The 23,597-nt window shown below is 40.8% G+C and overlaps 1 protein-coding gene across 1 annotated transcript in view; it reads right to left on the bottom strand.

The window, feature by feature from the left end:
• Positions 1-23,597, bottom strand: part of GRIN2A (glutamate ionotropic receptor NMDA type subunit 2A) — a 150,156-nt gene that overhangs the window by 95,522 nt on the left and 31,037 nt on the right. The window contains exon 2 of the mRNA XM_087417806.1: positions 15,713-15,827. Coding sequence (XP_087273932.1) covers positions 15,713-15,827 — 115 coding nt within the window. The remainder of the gene's footprint in view (positions 1-15,712; positions 15,828-23,597) is intronic.

Below are 23,597 nucleotides of genomic sequence, written 5' to 3' on the forward strand. Positions count from 1 at the left end.
ATCAGCCCGTTTCCACTGACCATGGTGCTGATCTCTTTGTCTGCATGGATCACTCCCTTATCTTTTGACACTGATTTGGGATTAGGGGCTCTGGATTAGGCACAGCCTTGTCTCCAACGATTTATAGTATAACTTGATGTGTTGTATATTTTTGAATCCTCATCATCCATTTTCATCCAAAGAGATGACAATTCCCCATTGCAAAGCCAAGGGTGTCATTTTGGTAATGAAACTCAAATCTCGCTGTGTTGATTCAAGCTATGAATTTGCATACTGTCTGTGGAGTGAGATGTGTACAGTCCTTGCTGAGGAACCTTGAACAACTCTCTCATCCTGTCTGAATTTCAGTGACCTCACCTGTTAAAAGGAGGTTCCTGCTTTCCACAGAAAGTTTGGTTGTCAGGATCTGATATCCAAATCTGATTCTTGCCCTCTTTTTTTTACCTTATATCTGACTGTCCTATTTTCTTCAAACATATTTTAATCACGGAAAGAAAAGACATGCCACCAGCTATAATCCACTGGTGCACATAGAAGGCAGCACAGCGGGAATTGATGTGAAGAATCAGGATTCTTCCAACTCAGATTGTCTGTTTCAACTTTAAAGTTAAACACAACGTAAAAGACAGGCCATTGGTTTCGGCAAGTTATTCTACAACTCCATTCCAGGGAATTAGAGTTGATTCTCTTGTCTTTTCTCAGCTTCAGATTTTTTTCCTCATATGCATTTCCAATGGAGTTTTTTTTTTCACCCAGAGATATCAAGATGGGTCAGCCTTTACCTCCTTGGTTCTCAAATAGGTCCATTCAGTTTTTCTAATTTGAGCAATTATAATTCAAATGGAAGGAAAATAGACTCCAATAATTCTATAGATATGATTACAGTGAGTTTTAAAACACATTTTCAAAAGACAATGGCTACTGATAACGAACCTTATGCTGGAGTAATAAGGAATGAACGAGCATCTTACAGCAGTAGGTGGGGGGTGACTTACCTTTTCAGCTTTGCAGAGGAATGCTGACTGATTTTTCACAAAGATGCAAGAGACTAATTATGTAGCAGCTTTGCATGCAGCTCAGTGGGATGCTCTGAGCTAAGTTGGGAAGAGATGCCTGGTTCAGTGGGGAGTCTTGTACTTGTAATAGCCTTTCTTGCAAACGCTGGGAGCATGTCCACCATGCAGGGAGGGGGGACTCCCAATGTATGTTTTCATAATTAAACAATGACAACCTTCACTACCAATATGGAAAGAACCCCGTCTCTACCATGTGGTGTCATAGAAACAAAATGGACTTTAGCGTCTGACAGACCTGAGCTGGAATCTACACATTGATATATACTTGCTCTGTAATCCTGAGCAAGTCACCAATCCTTTCTGAACATCAGTTTCTTTATATGAAAACTGGGGAAGGGGTGATAGTACTCATGTTGAATGACTGTTGAAAAGGGATCAAACTAATGAATATAAAGCCCCTAGGCTATAGGCATGGCACAGTAATTATTATTATTATGACTATTACTACTATTATCATTATTATTAATTATTTTATAAAATGTAGGGAATTATCTCAAGGTTTCAGGTAGCCAATTTCCTTGTCTTCAGAGTCCAGAAAGCACAATAAGTCCTCTACATCGTGGAGATCAACCCTGGGAATATTCAACCCCTCTCTGTCTCTGCCTCTCCCTCTGGTCCAATCCAGGCTCTAATGCCAAGAAAAACAGTGTAGTGGGGAACAGAGCTTCTGCTGCCAATAGCACAGATGAGAAAACCAAGCTGCACCTCCCGAAGGCAGCCTGACAGCCACTTGTAGCCAGAAGCAGACTGCTGGGGTGGAGCGCTTCACTGTTCTGTCTCTTTTCTTACAGACAAATGTCATTCCTGTCTGCACCAGCAGCAAATGGGGAAATAAAGAAACTGACAGAGACAATGCTAAGAAAGTGGAGAGCAGGTCCAGACAACGAACCATTGAGGTCTGGGAGTTGTAGGCGGGGTAGGGAAGCAATGCGGCTGCTGCTAACCAAATCAACTGTGAAATGAAGAAAAATAATGAGGGGCCTCAAGTGTTTGTGGTCCAGTTAATATAATGGGTCAGATGATTCTCACTTTTTGGATATCTCTTCTTCATCCTTTAGGACTCAGGACACGTTAGCTCCTTCAGGAAGCTTTTTTTTTGTCCCTTACCTAACATGCAGGCTGATAGGTGTCCACAGTGTTCTAGGCTTACCTCTACTATTAGCATCATCTTACTATGCTGTAATTGAAAGTTCATTTCTACATCTCTCCCACTAGACTAGGAGCTCCCCGAGGGCAAGGACATTGCATTATTCATCTCTGCTTCACTCAAACCTACCACAGTCCTGGCACAGAATAGGTAATCAGTAAATACTTGGCAAATGGATCTGTAGTGGGTGAGTGGGTAGGTTCAAGAGTGTATGACCAGATGGACGGATGAAAGACGGTTGGTCAGACAGGTTGATGGATGGATGGAAGGATGGATGGATGGACGGATGGACAGATGGATGGATGGACAGATGGATGGAAGGACAGCTGGATGGTTTATTAGATGACTTATCATTAATAAGTGATTGGCTGGGTGGATAGGTGGTTAAATGGATGGACAAACAGTTCAATCGCATCAGGCATTCATAGTTAGTAGTTACTTTATCCTAAACAGTAAGATTTGAGTCTACTTAAAGGGCTAGGTATTATCATTTCTCTCTTCCACACAACTTCCAAGGCAAATGCTACCCAGGAGAATCTCTAGGTCCTTTATGAAAATTTCCATCATTCACCCTGGAAACTGTGCAAAGTGGTGGAATGAACACCAGACTTGAAGACTCACAACACTTAAATTTGAATCTTTCTCAGCTGTTGATAAAAAATGTCACTGCATATCTCCAAGATTTCTCTACTCAAAAATTAGAGAATACCACCTACTTCACAAGGTTATCATGTAGCTAAAGTGAAAGAATAAATATAAAAAACAATATTGTGGGGCTGGCCCCATGGCCTAGTGGTTAGGTGCACTCGCTCCGCTGCTGGCGGCCCTGGGTTCAGATCCCGGGTGCACCCCGATGAACCACCTGTCAGGCCATGCTGTGGTGGGGTCCCATATAAAGTGGAGGAAGATAGGCACCGATGTTAGCCTAGGGCCAGTCTTCCTCAGCAAAACAGAGGAGAATTGGCATGGATGTTAGCTCAGGGCTGATCTTCCTCACACACACACACACACACAAAAACCAACAATATTGTAAGGTTTTGCATATAATGGGTCCTCAATAAAAGCTTACTATTTATTTTCACTATATTCAGAGGATCACTAAAGTCAATCCCCTTACTCACTTTCAAACTTATTTTAGAAATATTGTATCTTTCCCCAAATGAAAGCTCGCTTGGAGCACCAATATAGCAATCAGATAAAGCTTTACCATCTCCAGCTGAAGCCAGATCCTGTCTCATTAACCACCATCCAGCCAGAGACCCCTATGGCACTCTGAAAGAATCTAGCATTCTAGAGAACATAGTTAGAAAAAAACTTTCTCTTACACAAGGTAATGAAGTCTCATTCTATGTTCGGTAATGTTGGGCCTAAAGCCTGGTGTTCTCTCATTCTCTCTCTCTCTCTCTTTCTTCTTCCCTCCCTCTCTTCCCCTCTCTGTCAGAGGAGCTCAGGGCTTTGCATTCATCTAGAACACAGATGAGTTGATGACCCTGTCAGAGAATAAAAATGGTTTTCATCTGTCTGTTCAGGAGTTTCTAGAAATACTTCTGACTGAGAGGCTCTTTGAATAATTTACTCATCTGAGATCATTTAAATAATCTATTCACTCATTTTCATAACTGATGGCAATGGCAAACTATTAAGGGTACAGCTTTTGTCTTACATTTATACCATCTGTCAGCTTAATCATGCCCCATCACCCTCTGATAGCTTCCTTATCAAATTGGGTTTGTGACTGAGTACAGATGGATACTCCAGATGACATAATGGTTGACTCTGGCTCTCTTGTAATAGTGGGTTCAAATTCTGCCTTCACTGCTATATGACCTTGGGCAAGTCATTTATCCCATGTAGCTTCCGATTTTGTTCCTATAACATGAAGATACAAATAATTATAATTGGAACTGGCATTTATTGGTAATGTACTACATTTCAGTGTTCTAAACACTTAATATATTATTTTGCTTAACTTTCCCAACTACTCTATGAGGTAGGTACTGTTATCTCCCTTTTAAATATGAGAAAATGCAGACAACATTGTGATAGATAAGCGAGATAACTGCATTGCATTGAAAACACTCTGCATGGTGTTTGGCCCACAATAGAAGCTCAACTAATGGCAGCTGCTGCCATCATGATCCCCACATCAATCAACGTCACCATCATCATCGGTCCTCTTCATCATTAATATTCCCATCAATTCATATTCCCATAGAGATATCCTTCCTCTGAACTGTTTTTTTTTTTAACTTCTTAAATCTAGGGAACTTATAGCAGAATGTTGCCTTGCAGGAGAGCACTGGTTCAATTGCTGTTCTTTTTGGAGTTGGGTTGATGTTACAACTGCAAAAAAAAAAGAACCAGTGCAAGACAGAAACACACACACACACACACACACACACACGGACATGACATCATTTATTTCAGATTGATGTGTTAATTTGCTGGAGACCTACTCTATTTTCCTCATTGTGACCTCACATATTGTACTGTGTGGGTATTTAAAATAGTCACTCTGCATGACTCTAGGGAAGTCAGATGATAATTTTAAATCTTTTATAATGGCTTAACTTTCCCTCTCTATGGTTCACATAATTTGAGAAACTTAATGATCATTATATAAGGAAACAAATTAAATTTCACACAGACTCTGCTCAGACAGTGATATTACCAAACCAATTTTACAAAAGGGCACTTGACTTTTGATGTGGATTTGGGAGAAAAAAGGAAAGAAAGAGAGAAAAGGAAAGAAAGAGAGAAGGCAGGAAAGATAGGGAGAGGGAGGGAAGAGAGATGAACAATGTCATTTACAGGCACAACAAATTTCTTCTGGAAATACTTAGTCCAGAAACGCCTAAGCACAGACCCATGTCTAAAAATTAAAAAAAAAAAAAAAAATCTGACTGATTCCTCTCTGTCACGAATCTCTCAGCAAATCATCCAGTCAATGCCATGCGCTTTCAATTCAGTCTCTGAAAATTCTCTCTGAAACCACTGCCACTGTTGTTCTTCACACCTATATTCCCTTTAACCTGACATACTTAAATATCCCCTTAGAAGTTTCCCAAAGATTCATACCAATCACCATTTTATTTTTAAAGAAGCAGTATAGTTAATGTTTAAGAGGGCAGGTTATGGGGTGCATATCCCGGCTTTGCAACTCACTAGCTCTGTGATCCTGAGCAAGTTCTTAAATTTCTCTGGTCCTTGTTCCCTACATTTGTAAATGAAGGTAATAGTAACATCTGTACTACAGTGTTCAATGAAGATTAGACGAGTTTACATATTTGAACCCTTAGCACTCTATGTGGTACATCAATACTAAATCAATTTTAGCTCTTACTATGACTGTTTTTATGTTGTTCTCACAACTCAAGCTCCTCAACAGTCCCCCAAAGATTACTGAGTGAAGTCCTGTAGTCTATAATTCAAATTCCAGCATGGTCCTTCCTTCCCATAATTTCCCTTCAAACAATCGGTATTCATTTTCTATTGTCGTGTAACTAATTACCTCAAGCTTTAGCCACTTGAAACAACCTCTTTTTAGAATCTTACAGTTCTGTAGGTCAGAAGTCCAGCAGGGCTCAGCTGGGGTCTCTGCTCAGGGTCTCATAAGGCCAAAAGCAAGGTGTCAGGCAGGCTGGGCTCATAGCTGGAGGATCTGGGAAGAATCCACTTCCAAACTCATTCAGGTTGTTGGCTGAGTTCAGTTCCTTGAGGCTGTAGGACTGAAGTCCTTGTTTCCTTGCTGGCTATTGGCCAGGGACTAAACTCAGCTCCTGGTGGCCACCTGCATTCCTTGTCAGGTGGCCCCTCCACCCTCAAATCCAGCAGTCAGTCAAATCCTTCTCATGCTCAAATCTCTCTGACTTCCTCTTCTGCTATCAGTTGCAAAAAACTCTCTACTTTTAAAAAGCTCATGTGATTAGGTCAGGCCCACCCTAATCATCTTCCTTTTGATTAACTCAAAATCAACTGAAAAACCCCTTTTGCTACCTGACGTAACAATCATGGAAGCTATATCCCATCATATTGACAGGTCCCACTCATCCTCCATGGGGAGAGGACTATAGAAGGGTGAGGGTCATTGGGACTCATTCTTAGAATTCTGCCTACCACACAAACTATGTTTCAGACATATTGAACTCTTCCTCAAATGGGCCCTGAGCACTCTTGCCTCTGGACTTTGGCTTTCAGTGTTCCTGCTGCATGGAATGGCCTTCCCATGCTTGTTCTCTGAGACTTTGTTCAAATGAGAAATCCTCTGTATAGCTGCCTTTGATCCTTCTGCCTACATGTAACATATCTCTCTCTAAATACCATAGAGTCTTATCAGAACATCTTTTGTGGCACATTTCACACTGTCTTGTAGTTATGAGCATCTCCTAGTGCCCTGTTAGACTCTAAGTATCTTGAAGACTGGTCCATGTCCTATTGCAACCCTCAACAATGACTTGCACATAGTAGGTGCTCAGGAAATTTTGTTTGATGGAATAAATGTATGAATAAATATACCCAAAATTCAGCCATCTCTGTTTATGGGAGACAGATTTAACTGAAAAAAATAAACCATTTAACAACTCAGTATTTATTGAGGACACACCAGGTGACAGGAACTGAACTACATCCATAGACAACATTTTATTTGGCCTTGTTACTGTCTCATTCACCAGAGATTACTTAAGGTGCAACAAGACTCCAATTTCCTTATTGCTTTTTCCCTTGTACCCTTTCTCTTAAGCATTGCTACTAAACAGTGTATTCCAAAGGAAGAAAGAGGCACAAAGACTAAGAAGCAAGGAGTCTTGACAACCAGGATGACTTAGATGAAACCATTTTTTCAGCATTACAAAGAGTAAGTCTATGCCCTAAAGCAGTAATTCTACATCGTTATGGGCATGAGAATCACTAGGGGAGCTTATGAAAAGCAGAATCCGAAATGATTATTCTGTAGGTTTGAGGTAGGGCTAAGACCTTTACATCTTTTCTGCGGCAACTCTATACAGGTAGCCCAAAGGACCACCCTTGTAGAATGAACACACTAAAAGATGTTCCTCATTTGGGGAAGCTCATGAAAAAAAAAGAAATCTTCCCATTCATTCTCATATCCATTCTACAGATATTTATTGAGTCTTGGCTATTGAGCACCAGAGATATAATGGCAAAGGAAAAACCTGAAAACAAACAAACAGTACTCCTTCAGTCCTTGTCACAGCCAGAATTCATGGCTTCATCAATGGGCTGCCATTGTTTTTCTAAGCAAAGCAAGCACACAGCTGAAGGCATAATATGCCTCTGCCAGCTTGTAGACCGTGTAAACAATGCACTTCGGTTTTAGCAATTCGCACAATTTTTCTGTCAATTGCCATTTACTGGTGTCCTCTCAATTATAATTTCCCTCCATGACTTCTCTTACATAATCATTGGAATATGTGTGTGCAGAAGCCAAGTACAATGCTCTCATAAATACTTCAATCCTTTAGCAAGATGGACCTTTTTGCAGATTATTGATATCACACACAAACACACGCACAGACTAGGAATCTTCTGCATATTCTCAGGCGTTCTTGAAACTCACTGAGCCATTCTAGGTTAAATGTGGTGGGAAAGTGGTGGAGGGGTAGCTAAAATACAATGAGTTAGAAGAGAGGGAGTTACAGCATTCTATAATTAGAAATCACATCATGTAATAATTGCAATAATTGCACCCCATGCACACACCATTCTTGGTGAAAGCCTCACTAGATATAACACGTTGATATGTCACAGTGTGAATTATACACTCCAGAGATCAATCTTAGCTTTTTCTAAGATCTCCTTTATCATATCTGTACTAAGAATTCTTTAACTGGCATCTACTTCATTATGCAAAAGACATAAGAAACAGGGTATGATCAATCCCCTTCTTTAATGAGCCAAACTGGAAGATGGAACTACTGTAGACCAAAAAAGACAGAGCCTGTGAGATGTGATACCTCAAGTTCCAATGAGTTGGATTTGGGTGGAATCTGCTGCATCCAGTGAGAAAAAGGAGGTCCATATCATTCTAAAGGTAGGAGGAAATCCCTTAATTTCTCCTCTAAAATATCCCGTTCCTACTACCAGTTATTCAGTAGGATGTAGTGATTAGGAACGCAGGCTTCAGGGCCAACAGACCTCCACTCACATCCTGTTTCCATCACATACTAGCTGGGGGATCTGAAGCAGGTCACTAGCCTCACTGAACCTGACTTTCCATTTATGAGACAGGGATAAAAAGACCTACTTTAGATGGGCTACTGAAATGACTAAATGAAGTCATGGATGTAAAATCCTCAGCGTAGTTCTTGGTACAGAGTAGCTGTCAATAAATGGTGGCTGAAGTCAGCATTGCCAACAGATTGTATGGAGGCCCTTCTATACAATCGAAACAAAGCCTTGTGGTAGAGCCAAAGAAACACATGAGAGGAACAGACCTATCCCTGCTGGGGCTCATAGTCTAAGTGAAGACGAATATGCAAGCAAACAATTACAACACAAGCTGTTAGCACTCTTAGGAGTTAGCAGGGGAAAGGACACAATCCACTTTGGATTATCCAGATGTAGAATCAGTGGAAAGGGTGTCCTTGGCGAAGAGGGAAAAATGTTTGGAGGGCGGGAACACCAGGGACATGTTACACATGAGTAGATGACAACTGAACATGAAGGCTTGGGGGGTACTGGGAGGATAAGAATGAAGCTTTCTGTGCTGGGACACAGGAGAAGAACCATATTTGGGAGAGGAAGATGATGACTTTGGCTTTGAGCAAGACGAAGTTGGAGGTCTGCAGACCATCCACATGGGATCAGGATATCTGGGCCGGAGGGAGAGATCTAGGAGTCATCACAGTGAGGAAGGCAGCTGAAACCAAGGGCACCAATGAGAATGCAAACCGAGTGCTAAGAATGAAGAGAGAAGTAGATGCATCCGAGCGAGGGGAATGGGACACTGCACTCAGGAAGACATAACAATGGGTCTCCCTTAGGTCTTCTGGGGCATCTCTATCATCTTTAATTAGCACTTCTCTAGAAAATAAGATTGTCTAACTTTAATATTTATGTGTTTTGTCCTACTTAGGCTTGGAGTTAAAACTTCAAAACCACTTTAAAAATCTTTCTTTATATCTCCCTTTCTAAATATATATCCCTTTTAAAGCTAGCCTGTATATATATATATGTACATACGTGTGTGCATACACACATATATATTTTCATTTTAAAGCTAGTGTAACCCTAAAATGGTAAATAGAATTATTCTCAAAGCATTTTTTCAAGTAGTTAATAAGAAAGTGATTCAACTTGGAGAAATCCAGTCTATCACTCAAGGTCCAACTCCAATGTCTCTGCCTTCGTGACGTCTTCCCCAATGGACCAAGTCAAGGTCACCCTCTCTCCCAGAGACGGCTCAGTTATGAGCTACTTGAGAAGAGGAATGGTTTCCTACTCATCCTTGCATCAGCTCTGGTGCCTGATGGAATGTTGGCCACCGAGTTGGCACACAGGGGGTATTGGTTGTGCTGACCTGGGCTGCTCATTGGCTTCCACCCAGGGTATCGTTTTGAAGCATCTCTGGGGGGCCTTGGACCCATCAAGCACCAAGGCAAGCAAAACCATAGAAAAAAAAGGAGAGGCAAAGGGTATGGAAGTCCCCATGTGCCAGAGAAAGCCTGCTCAGCACTGAGTTCTGTGTCTGCTGAACACAAGTGGGCACTGTGCACGGCATTGGAATAATCCACGGCAGCCGCACACAAAGGCCCAGCAGAAAGCCAGTGACCCTCTAAGGGCTTGTCATGTTTTCCCAGACACCCTCATTACACGCTGCCGCTTCCAATGATGCCACTGGGTAACCTCAGAGATGAAAAGAAATGGCCTCTGAGTCCCCGAATAACAGCTCCCTCCTTCAGCAGGCCTTCCCCTCCGCTGACCTGCTGTCCTGGTGTGTGCTGCCGGGGGCAGCTTTAAGGACAACGTGACTGGTATTTACCTGCTTCACTGGCTTCCTCTTTCTTCAAGACAGAAACACAAGGAGTTATTTCTGAAGCACCGGATCTCCTGAGTGCCAAGCAAATAGACCAACTACGGGAAACATTTGTACATTCTAAGCTCAAGTCGGCAGCAATTCCCCGAGCTGCCTTTTTGGGAAATTGCTGTATTTCAACAGGAATTTGAAGAATTACACACAAAATATTAAAAGGGTGTTTTCTGTATCTGGAAATGGAGTATACGAAGGGCAGCCTTCTTTTATGCAATGTTATCGCCTGCGCCGCAGTGGCTTCCCTGTAAACAGACTCTCTGGCAAACGAACTAGGTCCAAAGGCAGCCCGGAAAATTCACAGGTGTGAGCCAAGCCTGCCCCAGGACTGGATAAATCCAACCGAGGGAATGATTTTACAGCTCCCAACGTGATCCTTGGATTGTGTAACTTCAAAAGGTTGAAAATTAACCCCCAAATGCAACAACCTAAGGCAGAAAGGCCCAAGTTCTTGACCTCCTATTAATGATAAGGAAAAAATAACTTGTATTTTGGCTTTGCATTTGTAAGAGAAAAGAAAAACCAGAACTTGAAGGATGGATCAAAGAAGGTGAGGACACAGGAAAGCTTTACAGGCAAAAAAAAAAACAAAAAACAAAAAACAAAAAAGGCATGTTCAAAGTTCCAGCTGCATAAAGGAAGCCAGCTCAGTCATGGAGGTGTGAGCCAATTAGTATGGCGGACGACTGGGCACATCTGAGAGAAGAGAGGAGGTAACAACTGGGGCCAGTTAACTAGAAGTTAATGCTTTTCTCGAGCATCACAAAACTGTAGAGTCCTACCCCATCCCCCTCCACACACACACTAGAATCGAAGTTCCATGAGTACAGAAATATTTTTTGTCTCTTGTTCACTGATAGATTCCAAGCATCAAGAATAGTGCCTGGCACACAGCAAGCAGTGAATAAATGTGTGTTGGGTAACAAATAAATGAAGTTGTCAGTCAGTGGTTGGGTGGACCACCTCAAGGAAAAACAGAGCAGATGTTCCATAAACAATGGCTATTGTTGTTATAACTAGTATTCATGCCTGGGGGATAAATATGAAAACTCAGTAAATATTGGTAGTTAATTGTGCTGGGTATTCCAATTTGAAGGGTTTCAAATTTTTTTTTTAATTAAGGTACAATGATATGCAATAAAATAAACAGATTTTGTATGATAGTTTGATGCATTTTGACAAATGTTCAAGATAGGGAAGATTGCCATAATTCTAGAAAGTTCCCTGTGTCCCTTCCCTGTTAATTGCCCTCCTCCACAAAAGCAACCATTATTCTGATGTCTAACCCCACAGAATAGTTTTGCCTCTTCTTCACCTTTACATAAATGGAATTATACTGTATAATCTTCTGAGTCTGGCTTCCTTTATTCAACATAATGTTTTTGCAATTCATCCACGTTGTTGTCGGTGTTACTGGTTCATTCTTATTAATGACTAGCATTCCGTTTTATGAATATACCGTATTTTATTTATCCTTTTCTTTCTTGATGGACATTTGAGTTCTTTCTGATGTTACGCTATTATGAATAAAGTTGCAATGAATATTCTTATACAAATATAACTTTTGGGTACATGTTTACATTTCTTTGCAATTATTACCTAAGAGTGGAATTACTGGATGATAGGATAGGTTTATGTAACAATGTTTAATTCTGTGAGAAACTATCAAACAGTTTTCCACAGGGGTTATAATTTTACATTCCCACCAGGAATATGGAAGAGATTCAGTTGTTCCATACCCTTAGCAACACTTGGTATTATTAGCCTTTTTAATTTTAGCTATTCAGTGGGTGTGAAGAGGTATCTCAATGTGGTTTCAATTTGCATGTCTCTGAAGATCATTGATATTAAACATGTTTTCATGTACTTGGCCATCTGAGTAATATCTTTTGTGAAGTGTTTAAGTCAATTTCCTGCTTTTAATTGTGTTGTTTTCCTTTTTATTATTGATTTATAGGAGTTCTTTATATATTATGAGTCCTTTTAGATATATATATATTTTTTATTTAATATTTTTCCCAATTTGTGGCTTGTTTTTTTCATTGTGTAGCAATGTCTATACTTGTTCAAAAGTTTTAAATTATGATGGAGTCCAGTTTATTATTTTTACTGTGTGCTTAATGCCTTTTGCATTCTGCTTTCTCAAATCCCAAAAATATCCTCCTATATTTTCTTCTAGAAGCTTTATAGTTTTAGCTTTTACATTTAAGTCTGAAATGTATTTTAAGTTATTTTTGTGTATATGTGAGCTATGGGTCAAGGTTTATTTTTTTTCTCTATGGATACCCAGTTGATCAAGAACAATTTATTAAAAAGACTTTCCTGGGGCTGGCCCAGTGGTGTAGTGGTTAAGTTCGCACACTCTGCTTTGGTGGCCCAGGGTTCGCAGGTTCGGATCCCAGGTGCAGGTGGACACATCACTCATCAGCCATGCTGTGAAGGCATCCCATATACAAAATAGAGGAGGATGGGCACAGATGTTAGCTCAGGGCCAATCTTCCTCAGAAAAAAGAGGAAGATTGGCAACAGATATTGGCTCATGGCCAAGCTTCCTCACCAAAGAGAAAAAAAAACTTTCCTTTCCCCCCTTGTCACAATTCTTCGTAAAAAATCATTTGAACGTAGGTTTGTGGATCTATTTTCATTATTTCATTGTTATACAAGATGTTAGTTATAGGCTTTTCGTAGACAACCATTATCAGATTGAAAAGTCTCCTTTCCTTATCATGAATGGATATTGGATTTTCTCAAATGCTTTTCCTGCATCTATTAAGAAGACTATATAATTTTTTCCTTTATTAGATTAATATGATAAATGACATGAATTTATTTTATTTTTTTTGTGAGGAAGATTAGCCCTGAGCTAACATCTGTTGCCAATCCTCCTCATTTTGCTGTGAATGATTGGCTCTGGGCTAACATCCATGCCCATCTTCCTCTACTTTATATGGGACACTGCCACAGCATGGCTTGACTAGTGGTGCGTTGGTCTGCGCCCAGGATCCGAACCCTCGAACCCTGAGCTGCTGAAGTGGAGCGAATGAACTTAACTACTACGCCACCAGGCCAGCCCCTCATTAATTTATTGTTTTCAATGTTAAACCAGTCTTGAATTCCTAGGGTAATCCCCACTTATCCATGATGTAGTATCTTTTTGTAATATATTGCTGGATTATGATTACTAATATATTGAAAAACTCTGTGTAGATTTAACATCTTAAAATGTTTGACAGAATTCACAGTGAAGCCATTTAGGCCAGGAGTTTTTCTTGTTTTTTAAATGGGAAAGTTTTTAGTTATGAATTCAATTTCTTAGCAAATTTAGAGCTATTCAGAATGTCTATTTCCTTTTGTGTCAGTTTTGGCAGATTGTGGTTTTTCAAGGAATTTACCCATTTTATCTACATTGTTGAATTTGTTAGTATAAATTTTTCATAACGTTCTTTTTCATTTTAATGTCTCTGGAATCTATAATGTCTGTGGTGATTTCCCCTCTTGCATTTTTAGTATTGGTTATTGGTATCTGTGTTTTTTCTCTTTTGTGTGATCACTCTTGCTGGGAATCATGAATTTTATTACCTTTTCAAAGAACTAGCCTTTGGCTTTGTTGATTTTCTCTATAGTTTGTGTTCAACTTTGTTGATTTTTACTCTTATGTTTATTATTTTCTTCCTTCTACTTCATTTGGGTTTACTTTGCTCTTTTTTTCCCTAGCTTCTTCATATAGAAGCATAAATCACTGATTTTATATTTTCCTTGATTTTTTTTATTATAAGCATTTAAAGCTGTGAATTTCCCTGTTAGCACATCTTCAGCTTTATTCTTAAAATTTTAATATGCTGTGTTTTCATTGCCATCCCATTCAAAATATTTTCTAACATCTAACGTTTCTTCTTTGACCCGTAGGTTATTTAGAAGTGTGTTTCCTGATTTCCAAACATCTGTGGATTTTCTAGATGTAATTTTACTTTTAATTTTTCTTATTTTTTTAAATTTTTTGTGAGGAAGATCCGCCCTGAGCTAACATCTGCCAATCCTCCTCTTTTTTTTTTTTTGCTGAGGGAGACTGGCTGTGGACTAATATCCATGCCCATCTTCCTCCACTCTACATGGGACGCCGCCACAGCATGGCCCGCCAAGCGGTGCGTTGGTGCACGCCCCGGATCCGAACCGGTGAACCCTGGGCCGCCGCAGCAGAGTGCGTGCCCTTAACCGCTTGCGCCACCGGGCCGGCCCCTTAACTTTTTAATTTAATGCTCTCGTGGTCAAAGAATGCATCCTGCATTATTTCGCTCCTTTGAAATATATTGGACTTGTTTTATACTCCAGAATATAGTCTACTTTGGTGAATTTTCCAAGTGCGCTTGAAGGAATGTGTATTTCATAGCTGTTGGATGTAGTGTGCAAAATCTTCTGAAGCTCCCTCTTCCCCACTCCCTTCTAGGACTCTGTCACTGATGCCCTCAAAGTCAATGCCTCTGTTTGCACAGTATTCTCTTCTGATCCAGTTAACCATAGCATGGTTCCCACACTACATCCTCTAACTTCCTTCCCCAAGGATCTCTCAGGCCTCCATCTGATGCACAAAGTGAAGATAAACCTCAAGTTGCTGAAGTAGTTTAGAGGCCATTCATGGCTTGTCAAAAAAGACAAGATAACAACATAGGCTTCCTTTACCGTCTCTTTTATCAGTTCTTATGTGATACTGTGGCGACTAATTTGAGAGTTGAATTATGGGGGAAGATAGAAGGCAACTTGCACAGATATTGTCGTTGTATGCATGGGATCATCTGTAAATCCCCCATGAAGACTCTCATCTCTGACCCAGGACACGGTTTGTGTGGTATGTGAGATGATTTTTCCCTGCATGGTTATTTTTTATATTTTTTAATAGTTAATATATATGTACTAGAAAATGTGCTTTATGAGAAATATAACCTCCCTCACCAACCTATGATTTACAGGAGTGGTGCACTTAAGTTTTGGAAATTAGTTGATTTAAAGGAACAGACTAAATAAATGAAAATACAGGAGGTTCATCCTATGGCAGAATACGTCAGCATGGTACATGATTATGAGGTTTAGGCAAACTGGTGTGATCATTGCTATACAGTCAACATTTGCTACTCGATGATGTGAACCACACTTCAGTCTTTAAATTATCCTGAGTCCTTCAAGGACCCTTCCTATGGGATTTGAGAGCTTGACATAGGGAACAGCACATAATTACCACAGTTCACCCAGGGAAAGCGTTCCAATCGCACCTTACAATATTTGCTCTGCCTTGTTCCAAGAAAGGTCTGCCTCTGGCCCTGGGATGATGGGATGGGATTTGGAGCAGCTCCACAGGAAATGCTCCGGGAAAAGGAGTAATTCGAGCCCCTCAGCTGCCCATGCCTTCATCCCTCCCCTGCATTCAGCACGCAGACGGATGCTCACCTTTTCCCATTCTCGGTCCTTGTTCAGCACAATCACCACCAGCCTGGGGTGCACCTGGTAGCCTTCCTCAGTGAAGGACAAGTCTTTGCCATCCCATGTCACGTTGACCATAAATCTAGAGAGAGGAAGAGAGAAAGACAAATTTTTAGGGAAGAATTAAAGAGGTGTCAAACAAATGAATGGATGCCACCCACCATCAGTGTTACACTTTCAAGTGTAAACTTACATTGGCATCACTCATCACAAGCAGCCTCTACCATGGAAGCATTGGTACCCATGCACGCACTGCTAATTGACTATGCACTCTTCCATGAGCCTGTACTCACTCTCAGAATCCCCAATCCTGTATAGGCTTTAGTAATTGACTGTAATTAGCACATGGCATGGAACATTTCTGTCCTACCAGACCCATAGTCCTTTGTTCAAATAATCTTCTTAAAGGAGGATCTTAAAGCATGTTCTATTATGTTTTAACAAGCTTCCCTAAAGGAAACTGCTTGCTCATAAACCACCTGGTCTACAACTTCAAAGAAGTGGTATCCCATCCGTTCATTGTTCATTCAACTAATATTTATTAAACATTTGCTACACGCCAGGACTCAGCTAATTGGTTAGGGATAGATAAGGAAACAGCCATGATTCTTGCTCTCATGAAGCTTACAGTCTAAAAGAGAGGACAGGCATTGATTGATTAATCACAGATCTATGACAAGTGCTACAATACAGAGGTGGGTGTCCTATGTGAAATTGAAACAGGGGTCAGGCAAGGCTTCTGTAAAAAAGTGCAGCTTGACCTGAAGGATGAGCCAGCACTGACTAGGTAAGAAAAGACAACAGCACATTCCAGGCAAAAGGGAGCTTGTGCAAAGGTCTCGTGGTAAAACATATAAGGGACTAACTGCAAACCAGTGAGACTGAAGCAGAGAGAGACAGTGGAATGTGGGATGTGGTGTGGCTGAGAAGGTGAATAGGGGCAGATGGTGCAAAGCTTTTCAGGCCAGGTGAAGGAGTTTTGTGTTTGTTTTAAAACGATAGGAAGACATTGAAGGTTTTAATCAAGGGGACGATATGATCAGACTTTTCTTGTATAATATGACCTGAAAGCTGTGTAGAGAATGGGTTGGAGGGGGACCAGAGTGGATATAGGGGGGCTGGTTGCCGTGCTTTCATTATCCAGGTGAGAGGCGATGTTGGCTTTGGTCCTGTTGTGGCCTCGAAAGAGGAGAAGAAGGAAGAGAAGGAGCAACAGCAAACAGGACCAAGTGGAGAGATATTTAGCGGGTATTTAGTGGTGGGTTAGAGGTGGGGGGCGGAGAGGGAGGCATCAAGGACGGCTCCTCAGTCTCATGGAGTCTTATACAGTCTTATATAGTCCTCCTTGTATAACATCATGCAGTCAACTTTGGCCCAGGTATTTTCACTGCAGGTGACGTCTGTCTGCCTTACAATACTCCGTTTCCACTGCTCCTCAAAGCCATCTTGCCTGTGGTCAGGCTGGACGCAGATGTGGAGCCAAGGCAGAGCTCATCTCCGAGGATTTGGGCAGCAGGGTCTCTAGGGGTCCTCATCTCCTTGCAGCTTGAGAAAAATGTGATGCTGTTGAAGACTTCCAAGAAGACATAGCACTTAGCAGATGCTCAATGAATACAGGATGCGGGACGGAAGCATTCAAGGACTTCCCCAGAAAGACGGGGTATCTAGAAGCCACAGAATTTTCTTGCTTTATATTTCTTCAACACCAAAAGCTGCTGGAGAAGTAGAGTATTAATAAGGAGGACCAGACTACAAAAAAATTCCAGAAGGAGAGATTGGCCTAACTGGTCACACGTCTGCCCCGGGGCCACCATAGTGCAGAAGACCTGACTGTGTCATGTGGGAGGAGAATCAGGTCTGAAATGGCAAAGCGAAAAAATTGGTGAAAGGCAAATAACAGTATTGTGTATCCATTCAATGGACTATCTGAGTCACTAAATATCATGTTTTTGAAGACAAGTTAATAGAATGGAGAAAATGCTCACTATTTAATGTTAAGCAGAAAAGAAGATAAGAATAGGGCTTGTCTCTGTATAGAAGGATTACAGGTACTTTTTATTTTCTTTTGCGTGTCTTTGTATTCTCCAAGTTTTCTGCAAATACTTTGTATTTTTTAACGAAAATACTGTTTGTTACAAAACAGAAAGATAAAACACTGCTATTCTAGAAGAAACAAAGAGTAACCACTATTCTGTTTGGTGCATTTGAGATAGTCCAGTCATTTCCTAGTAAGATATTTTATTGATTCGACAGCTATTTCTGCTGAATGTCAATGTATCAGGCCTTATGGTGAGTCCTCTAGACACAGAAATAAAACGCACACAGTGCCTGTCCACTCTCTTACCCACATCCTTACAATTCAGTGACAGGCGTATAAACAATGACAGCACGGAGAGTGCCACCTGAGCATTGATGGGCAAGTAAATGTGAGAAGTTGTGGGAACGCAGAGGAAGGGCCCCCATCTCCACCTAAGGGATTTAGGGAGGAGTTCCTAGGGAATCTTGAAGAGCGAAGGGGTTGAGGAGAGGTGGGAGAAAAGGATTCTGAGCAGAGGAATCATATTAGGTAAAGAAGAGTCAGCAGAGGGAGTGACACAGGCTGGGAGAAGCAGGAAATAGCTTAGTAAGGCTGACAGGCAGTGGGATTTGTTTGGAGTCGATCCCCGAAGCCAGATCATAAGGGACGTTGTGTGACACCCTAAAAGGTTCAGATCTTATTCAGAAAGCCCTGGAGATCCATGGAAGTTTCTAAGTAGACGAGTGATGCACTCAGATTTGCTGCCAAGGGAAGCAGAAGTAAAAATGCGTCTCTGTACTTGCAGACAACTTCAACATTTTTGTTTATGGCTAAAAACCATTCATTATTTAGAAAATTGGAACTTTTTTTTCTGTTTCTTCTTTCCTTTGATGCCTCCTGGCTGGTGTTTGATGAGCTAAATGGACACGGCCCAGACAGGCACATCTAAGGAGTGTTCCACCTCACATTCCCTTATTGAGACTCTTTAGAAGACATTTGCACGGACTAGGGGATAGAGGAGGACTGAATTTTGGTCAAATTCCTCATTATCAACAAGATTTCAAAGTAATTAGTTGGGGCCTAAGTTAAGCTGTTTATATTTTTCAAGTTCACTTTTTGGTTTTGTTCCTCATGGTTATTTTTAGTTCTCTCACATTGTCTGGCACAGTGTACGGGTGGAGTTAATGTTTGGTGGTTGAGTATGTTGACAGATCATCACCAGCAGTGTCATCTATCCATTCATCAATTCATCCATTCATCCATCCATCCATCAATACATCCATCCATCCATTCATTGAATAGACATGTTTGAGTACCTACTATGTGTCGTGCCCCACACCAAGAACTGTGCTAGGAAAATGACAGAAAAATAACCAAACATATTTTAGTTTTCAAGGTTTTAGAGAGGGACACAAATAATTGTGATACAGAACAGTAAGTGTAAAGTTAGAGACAGGTACCAAGTAGGCTGGTGAAGAACACAAGGAATGGAGGGCCCAGTTCTACTGTGGAGGCAGGGCTGGGATCAGGAAACCAAGTGGAAGATGTTTGGGTTGTGTGGGAAGGAAGAGCGTTGGCCAGATGAACGGCCAGGGGAAAGGGGGGAGATGCTGCACAGAGGAGACTGCAACACCAAAGGCACAGAACCATGAAACATCATGATGGAACTCTATTCATGGAATTTCAACAAAAAAAATTGCAGACAAAGACCACCAGTGAGTGGCCTTTATCTGGGCGAGTAGAAAATCCGTTAACAAGTCACTCTGTATCTGCTGCCCAAAACTCAGTTAGGCTGGCCAATTCATTGAGGTGTTTTTTTTTATTATTGAATCCAGTGAGCTCTCAAGCCAGGTTTTGATGATCCAAGATTTTGGGATGAATTGAGTTCAGGTTGGATCAATCTAATCCCCAAATGTGGGTGAAACTGAAAAATTTAGTCAATTAACAAGAAGTTTAGAAATATCCAGTATGTTATCTGTTTGGAAAACGCAGACCAGAGAACAAATGTTTTGGGATTGACACAGACACGAGGCCCTGGGGAGAGCCATTCACGGGGTTATGTTGTGTGAACCGAACGTCACAGTCACCATTTTAATCAAGGAGCTAACGTGTACTGTTGAGCATCCAGGTCTTTTGATTTGTCAGTTGAATTTACTTAAATCTCCTTCTTCTTTAATTTCCCATGTCTATCTCCTCTGCTCATTCCCTTTTCTCCCACTTTGTAATGAAATCAGATGGAATCAGCAGGGTGATTATTTACATGCACTCTTCTTCAGATTATATGGAATTCTCATGATCCAGATTTTTCTGTGTTCCTTTAAGATTCAATATTCTGGACCAACGAGTCCATATACTCAATGCTAAAAATGTCTTCTTTTTTTTTTCCGTTAAGAGTCTTCAGTCTCTTGGAAGGAAAAAAAAAAAAAAAAAAAACTCTAACAGAAGTTTTTGCTGAACAGTAATTTCATTATGAAATTGGCAGAGAGCAAGTACCTATTACCTTCAATTCCCCCATCCAATTTCTAGGAAAGGCAATCCATATTTCCTCAGGATTTCTTCCCATTTAAACTTGCTCCAGAGCAAAATTCTTTACCTAGGGAAATACCATTATACACCCTATTGCTTGCTCTCTATTAATACCTGCTGGGCACTTGTATTAAACAGTAAAATCTCACTATTTTGTTTATCTCTCAAAAATTGATTAGAAAACTTTACTGACCAGATAAAATATCAGAAATTTTGGCTGCTGCTAAGCTTCAAATTACACTTTCAATATTTCCATCAGAAACAATAAATACATGAAAGCATGCTGGCAAAATATAGAAAGAGTAGGCTCTAATGGTTTTCAGAGGGTCCACTTCTGTTATCATCCTCCATTGATGGTAATTGCCAAGTAGTTGTTTTTTTTCTTTTCTTTTTTTTTTGAGGGGGGAGATCAGCCCTGTGCTAACATCTGCCAATCCTCCTCATTTTTTTGCTGAGGAAGACTGGCCCTGGGCTAACATCCATGCCCATCTTCCTCCACTTTATATGGGACGCCACCACAGCATGGCCTGACAAGCAGTGCATCGGTGCGCGCCCGGGATCCAAACCGGCGAACCCCGGGCCGCCCCAGCGGAGCGTGCGCACCCAACCACTTGCGCCACTGGACCGGCCCCCGTTTTTTTTTTCATTTTCAGTGACTTACACAACACTGAACTGGAAAATATGTAAATTATGTGACATATGTACAAGTTTCCTTTGTGATCTATAGTCTTAGGTGTCTGGAACTGAAATCCAGGTGAAAGCACGTTTCTCTACTGCTTGCATTTTGTGCCCTATGAACAGCTGATGTATGGGGACCAGAAATAACGCTGAAAAATACGGAGGCCTTTTTTCCTATATTATGACTGCAGAGAAATTAGACCAGAATTGTCAAGTTCTCTGCAGACCCGCGCCATCTAGTACGGTAGCCACTGACTACAGGTGGCTACCGAGCGCTTGAAGTGTGGTTAGTCTGATGCAGACGCAGCATAAGGGCACAAGACACCCTGGATCTTGAAGACTGTCTATAAAAAATAGTGTGAAAGACTCATGAATAAATTTATATTGATTTCATGTTGAAACATTTTAGACATGTTGGGTGAAATAAAATGTATTATTAAGACAAATTTCATCTGCTTCTTTTCACTTGTTTAATGTGCTGCCAGGAGATTTAAGATTACGTGAGGCTTGCATTATATTCCTATGAGATGGCTGTTCTAGACTGTCTTTGGTTTGTTTGTTTTAACCCGTAGACTGTACGCATCATGAAGGCAGGGACCTCTCCTGCCTTGTTGCGTGTTGTATTTCTGGGGCCAAACAGAGTACCTGGCACAGAGCTGGTGCTGAGTAAATATGTGCAGAATGCATAAAAGAATGAATTGCTATTTCTACGTGGTGGACGACAGAGCCAGAATCAAAGCCTGGCTCTGCTGCTCCCCGGCTGTGTCACCTTGGGCAGTGTATTTAAAATTCTCTGAGCCTCCATTTCTTTCTTTGTAAAAATGGATCAGGTTAAACCATTAGGAACTAGCCATGACAGTGTCACGTGGTTTAACCTAACAGCTACCTAACCCCCAGGTTTGGGGACGGGATTAGCAAGAGTGCACATAAAATGCCCAGCATGATGCTTGGTATACAGCTGTCGCCTAATAAACAGTAGTGAATATATATGTAAATTTCCCATGCATTTTTCACTATTTTTCCACCCTGTCATATTTTCTACCCCACTCCAAAAGCAACCTTGTCTTTTAAAGCGAAGCTCATCGAGGGCATTCAGTGTTCTAATTTCCAGAGTCCCTCTGTCCTTTTGTCAATAGCCAACCATGTACGGGCTGCATATGCTCCTTTAACTATTCCTTAACACGTCTCGTTGCTCCAGATTTCTGTTTTCTCCCTTTTGCCTTACAGTTGTAAGTCTCCTTTAACTTCTCAAATCTGATTATTGGAAATGTTCTCTAGACATATTTATTATTCACTATTTCCCTTCAGACTTTAACTCTCTTACTGCTTCATAAATGCCACCCTAACCCAGTTAGCGTTTCTCAATTTTCGGTTAATTTTCCATCTGCTTTGCCATTTCCCACGTTGCCGGGCCCTTTCTCGAATCACACTATCTATGCCTTAAATGCCTCCTCGAACTGCTTTGGGTGTCACCATTTTTCCATTTGTCATTTAATTTACATGTTTTTTAAAACAGAGTCACTGTTTTCTTTAACCTCTTCTCAGTTCTCAAGACACTCATTTTTTAAATGTTTGTGCACTTTCCAGCTTTCTCTTGGTGGTTTGAAATCCCCTCAACTTTGATGTCTGTCTCAGCACCCTCTTGTCCTCCATTAACGATTCCCATCTGGGCACGAATCCTGTCCTTCTTTGAGAGCAAACTCGTGGTGCTTTTTACCAGTTTTCAATTCCCAAGTCCTCCACACCCCTTCCCTGAACACCCTTGCATGGTTTCTTTTCATCACGTCTCTTAATCAATGCACCTTCCTCTTTGCCCCATGCTCAATTTCATATACTCATTGGTGGTTTCCTATTTCCCCTGAATAATCACCAGAGGCCTAACCACAGAGCTGCGACTTAAATGTCAAGATAGAAATGCAATAACTCCGGCAGATCTGCATATTCCAGACCAGCACCATCGAAAACAAGCTCAGAAACTACAGCACAGAGAAAAAGAAAAACAAACTGGGTTAAAAAAAAAAAGAAGGGAGTATTTATTATTTCAACTCAAATTCTATTGTGGCCAATTAAAAAAAATAGTGTTAATTGTCTTGGCTGACCAATATTGAATTTTAAAAAATTAGAACAGGAGATGGCAACCTCCGTAAAAGTGGGGATCCTTGTCTGTTTTGATCACTGCCATTCTAAAGCACCTAGAAGAGCATCTTGCAGGAAGAGCTTAAAGGTATTTATCGAATAAATGAACAAATGAATGAGCAGACATAGCCTACAGGATCTTGTTTATTCAATGCTTATATCCTATCCAACGACTTCAGAGAGGGGATTCTGCAAGACCAGTGTTTCGTTTTGGAATCAGATAGCCTGAGTTAGAATGCAGTTCTGCTGCTTTCTCTCTCAGGTAAGTATCCTAAATCCTCAGAGCATCCGTTTCCTCTTCTGTAAGAATGAGATTGTAATAGCTGCATCACTGCATAATTATAGAGATTAAATAGACGAAATTTAATGAAACAAGGTATGTAATGTGGCCGGCAGAGCGTGTGGCACATTATAAATGATGGTAGTAGGAATAGCAGTAATTGTTATGATTTTACATAATTATCTTTTCTCCTCCTAAAATTTGAGATTAAAGTG

The sequence above is a fragment of the Ceratotherium simum genome, chromosome 26, assembly GCF_057802395.1.
Source record: "Ceratotherium simum simum isolate JZ-2026a chromosome 26, ASM5780239v1, whole genome shotgun sequence".
Taxonomy (NCBI): Eukaryota; Metazoa; Chordata; class Mammalia; order Perissodactyla; family Rhinocerotidae; genus Ceratotherium; species Ceratotherium simum.